Source organism: Chenopodium quinoa, unplaced genomic scaffold (genome assembly GCF_001683475.1).
Source record: "Chenopodium quinoa cultivar QQ74 unplaced genomic scaffold, ASM168347v1, whole genome shotgun sequence".
NCBI lineage: Eukaryota > Viridiplantae > Streptophyta > Magnoliopsida > Caryophyllales > Amaranthaceae > Chenopodium > Chenopodium quinoa.
In genome coordinates, this window is record NW_018744955.1 from 1,549,993 (window position 1) to 1,554,977 (window position 4,985).

General features: G+C 34.3%; 1 protein-coding gene across 1 annotated transcript; it reads left to right on the forward strand.

Annotated features, from left to right (window-relative positions):
- Positions 1–832: 832 nt before the first annotated feature.
- Positions 833–4,267, forward strand: LOC110706417 (3-ketoacyl-CoA synthase 11-like). Its single transcript, XM_021884336.1, has 2 exons — positions 833–1,764; positions 3,318–4,267. Exons 1-2 carry the CDS (start codon positions 982–984, stop codon positions 4,116–4,118), a joined length of 1,584 nt encoding a protein of 527 aa, XP_021740028.1. The 5' UTR covers positions 833–981; the 3' UTR covers positions 4,119–4,267.
- Positions 4,268–4,985: the final 718 nt, after the last annotated feature.

Genomic DNA, 4,985 nt, shown 5'->3' on the forward strand with positions numbered 1-4,985 from the left:
GGTGGTGGGGTGGGGGTGGGTTACGGTAACGGTGGTGGGTGGGGGGTAGTGTTAGGGTGGGTCTGGGGTGACGGCGGGGGTGGTGTTAGGGTGGGTTACGGTGGTGGGTGGGTGGAGGGTGGTTGGATTGGGTGGGTGGCCAAATTTTTTTCATTTTTTTATTTAATTTATAACTCCTAATTTAGTTATACAAGAATATAATTTTAATTTTATAATAGCAAAAAAAATTACAAATTTAAATCAATAATTATATGTAAAAAAAATTGTACTGTTAAATTACATTAAACATCAAATATATTTCGTGGAATTCTAACAAATTGTTAAAGGCTGTAAATAGTTCAATTTGAATGGAACGGGTTGTAAACGGTTCGGTTTAAATAGTTTGTAATCGGATCGGTTTAAACGGGTTGCGGTTTGAAAATAGTTCGGTTTAAACGGTTTAATGGGTTATAACAGTTCGGTTTAAACGGTTAGCGGGTTGTAAATGGTTCGATTTAAACGGTTTTTTCCTACGGTTTAAACGGTTTCGGTTTATAAACGATTCGGTTTAAACAGTTAGCGGGTTAACATTAATCGGTTCAAACGGTTTCGGTTTATAAACGGTTTGGTTTGTTATTGGTTTACGGTTCGTAACGGGTTAACATTAATTGGTTCGGTTCGGTTTCGGTTTGACATTATACGGTTCAGTTCGGTTTTCGGTTTAAAATTAGCGGGTTATAAACGGTTCGGTCCGTGATGATTCGGTTCGGTAACGGACGGTTTCACGGTTCGATTTGAAAAGTCCCACCCCTATTTATGCATTAAATTTCACTTTCAATACTAAAGTGACCAACTGAACATATAGTGCGCCAGTGCGGACTGCAGAGTAGTGTACCATTTAACTACTCCGTTAAAAAAGTCTATAAAGTGATGAAGTGAGTTCAACTCTTATGCACATTTTTAACTTCTACCCAAAAAAAAAAAAAAAAAAAAACACCAACTATGGCAGATTATGCCAAGAAAATCTCAAAATCAGCAACTTCACAAGAAGTTGAAATTCCAAAAAAGAAGACCCCTTTAAACTATTACACTTCAATTCAGCTCAAGTATGTTAAACTTGGTTACCATTATCTCATCTCGAATGCAATATACTTAATGTTGTTCTTCTTTTTCATTCCACTCGTAGTCCTCCCTCTTACTAAACAAGACTTATTCCAACTACGGGATAATCTTCTCAAACTTAACCATCACCCTGTTGGCGACTCCCTACTTATCCCTTTTGTCTTCCTGGCTATGCTCATTCTTTACCTGAGGGGCACCAGGAAGACGGTGTATTTGGTCGATTTTGCTTGTTGTAAGCCACACCCCTCTCGTAGAACTAGTAAGGCGACATGCGTAGATAGAATAGCTCATTGCGGGACATACACTCAAGAGAACGTTGAGTTTCAAAGGAAGTTGTTTGAGAAGTCCGGGGTAGGCGATGAGACGTACTTGCCGGAGGCAGTGATCCAAGTCCCTCCGAATACGACGATGGACGAGGCGAGGAAGGAGGCGGAAAATCTCATGTTTTTAGCAGTTGATGGATTGCTTGCAAAAGCAAAGGTTTTGCCTAAGGAAATAGGGATACTTATAATAAATTGTAGTGTTTTTAATCCTTTGCCTTCACTTTGTGCAACGGTGGTTAAACATTACAAGCTTAAGGAAGATGTTGTCACTTATAATCTTGGTGGCATGGGATGCAGTGCTGGCCTCATTTCCATTGATCTTGCTAAAGATCTTTTAAAGGTTTGCTGTCAATTTTTTTTTTTTTATTCATTTTTTAAGGTTAGATGAAGGAGTTTAGCGTTTGAGAGTAGAGAGGGAGGTAGAAAATTCCCCTACTCCCAAACATTTTGTAGTTGATGGGGCTTGAACTCATGACCTCAAAGTCACAAGTTCCCACCAACTCCAATTTTTGCTTGGTATTTGGCTATTTGCTGTCAATTGCATGCAACTTAATTACATACATACAATATAATATAGTACTACTATAAAATAAATAAAAATATATTTATGACATCATGCATGATAAAATCTTCTAAGGATGAATGCCTGATATATTTATATGAATATGTAAAAAAGTAGTTAGTTAGCTTGCTCAAATGTTAAATGGAATAATAACATGAATAAATGGCTAGGTGAAAAAAGTTAAGATAGTTGTGAGTTGTGACTTAATTAAATTAGCTTAGCTATGAAATATGGAATATATAAAAAGATTTTTTATAATACAAGTATGTAAGTATGTTCATCACAAGAAACAACCATCATGATGATATACCCTGTGGTTCATTTTGTTAGTATTCTTCGATTCTTTCGTATCTTGCACAATTTCCATTGCACACATGTTATTGTGTAGCATAAATATAATTCATTTATATACTACGTATAAATTATGGAAAAAATTATTTTCAAACTACACATCAAAGCGAACCAAACAATGAAGTATCATTCTCTTATATTATAATCGAGAAAGTTTAAGATCTTCATTGAAATTATAACTATTTAAAACAAGGTTAATTAACATGCATGCATGCACAAAGTAAGAAATAAATGAGAAGATTATCATTATTATATTATGCATAATATGCTTTTTTTTCTAATCAAAACAAATAAATCGGCCTTTCTCTTGTACTACTAGTTTTTTAGTCACCATGCCAGCTTTTTTGGTTTTAAAACTAAATATCCGTATTATATACTAATTTAATTACCAGATTTACCCTAAGGGCCTGTTCTCATACGTTTATTTTCAGTTCACTTCAGCTCAACTCAGTTCAGTTCAGCTCCTAATTTCCTTCTCTTATAAAATATTCATTTCAATTCAGATCAGTTCAGTTCAGCTGAGTTTAGTCTATGAAAATAGGCCCTTAAAAGTACAAATGTTGCATCCACAAAAAGTGAATACACATTCAAGCATCGGGCTAGGATCTAGTTGACTAAAAAATGATGACTAATTAAAATTAAAATTGAATAATAATAAATTTAGACCACACACTATAGTGATTCGTTCTAAATAATAATAATAATAATAATAATAATAATAATAATAATAATTTTCAGCAGGATCGAGGTTGCTATAGCTAGAGGGGTGAGGGCCCAGATTGTATCTCGGCTTCCCATCAATTTCTTGTAAATTAATTGAATTTGTAGGTTTTCTGTTAATAATAATAATAATAATTATTATTATTATTATTATAATAATGTTCCACATGACGTGTTTGCAACCAAAAAATTGCTGACTAACTGCCTAATGTGGTGAGTTATTAATTAAATATATGTATGTGTTGTGTTTGTTGCAATAGGTGCATGCCAATTCATATGCCATGGTTGTCAGCTTAGAGTGCTTGACACAAAATTGGTATTGTGGAAACAACCGTTCAATGCTCATCTCAAATTGCCTTTTCCGGATGGGCGCTGCTGCAATCCTCCTCTCCAACAAGCGTATTGATCGTCATCGATCAAAATATCAACTGGTACATGTTGTCCGCACCAATAAAGGTGCAAACGACAATAGCTATAGTTGCGTATACCAACAAGATGACCACGAAACAGGACTTCGTGGCATTGCCCTTTCTAAGGACCTATTGACAATGGCAGGGGACGCTTTAAAGACAAATATCACGACTCTTGGGCCTTTAGTTCTTCCAATATCCGAACAACTTATATTTTTAGTCGTGTTACTCGGAAAAAAAGTGTTACGTATGCACAAACTTAAGCCATACGTGCCAGATTTCAAGCTAGCTTTCGAGCATTTTTGTGTTCATGCCGGTGGAAGAGCTGTTCTTGACGAGTTAGAGAAGAACCTCCAGCTCTCTCAATTACATATGGAGCCTTCTAGGATGACTCTTTATAGGTATGGAAATACGTCTAGTAGTTCGTTATGGTACGAGCTTGCGTACCTTGAGGCTAAGGGGAGGATCAAAAGAGGTGACAGGACTTGGCAGATTGGATTCGGGTCTGGATTCAAGTGTAATAGCGCGGTTTGGCGTGCTTTGCGTAACATTAACCCTAAAGATGATGAAAGAAATCCTTGGATGGCTGAGATTGATGATTATCCCATTAACGTACCTCAAGTATCACCTATAGTCTTGCCTACCTTCTGAACTAGCTAAGTAAACATTCCATCTTATAATTACTCTGTATAATTATAGTTATGATTATGTTCGTTGTATTTTAATTTTCATGTACACTTTCTTTGGTTTTCTTATAATTTACGCTACTTAATAAAACATGGTTTGTTCAAGACTTTTTAGTCTGAAGTGTATAGTGTACTAGTGTATAACTCTCCTCCAATATTCTGTCTTCTCATTGGACCTAGTAAATAATTGGACTTGTCAAGGACTTTAAACACAATTTTGTTCCTCAAAGCTAGCTAGTTTGGGTTTAAGATTTCTTGGATAGATTTCATCTTATTAATGAGACCAAGTAGAGATTTGGCCATTTTGTTTAAGCTTTAGAGAGTTTGTTAAACAAAATATTGATTGAGTTTAGGCTAAAGAATCACTTTTTTAAAAAGCTTAAATTAGCTTATTGAACAATTTGTTTTTTGATTATTACATATACTAAAACAACTAACATTCAATGACTATTTATCAAACATTACTTTTGCATAATAAGCTCTTCAACTAGCTAGTCAAACTAGCTAATATAGAAGCCACTAGTCAAATCAATTAATACAATCAATGACAAGCTAATCAATAAACAAGCACATAATAAGGGATTTTAAACTTAACTTATTAAACATGTAGGTTTTTGTTTATACATATACTAAAATAGCTAAATATTAACATCTATTACGAAACACTCTTACACAACTACATGCACAAAATATAAAATAGGCTACCAACTGCATTGAATTGTTAATAACAAACAATATGTATACGTAATTATATATATCTCTTATTTTAAACTGAGCTCTTTCTTATTTCGATAACTTTTATTTATTTATTTATTTATTATTATTATTTTTA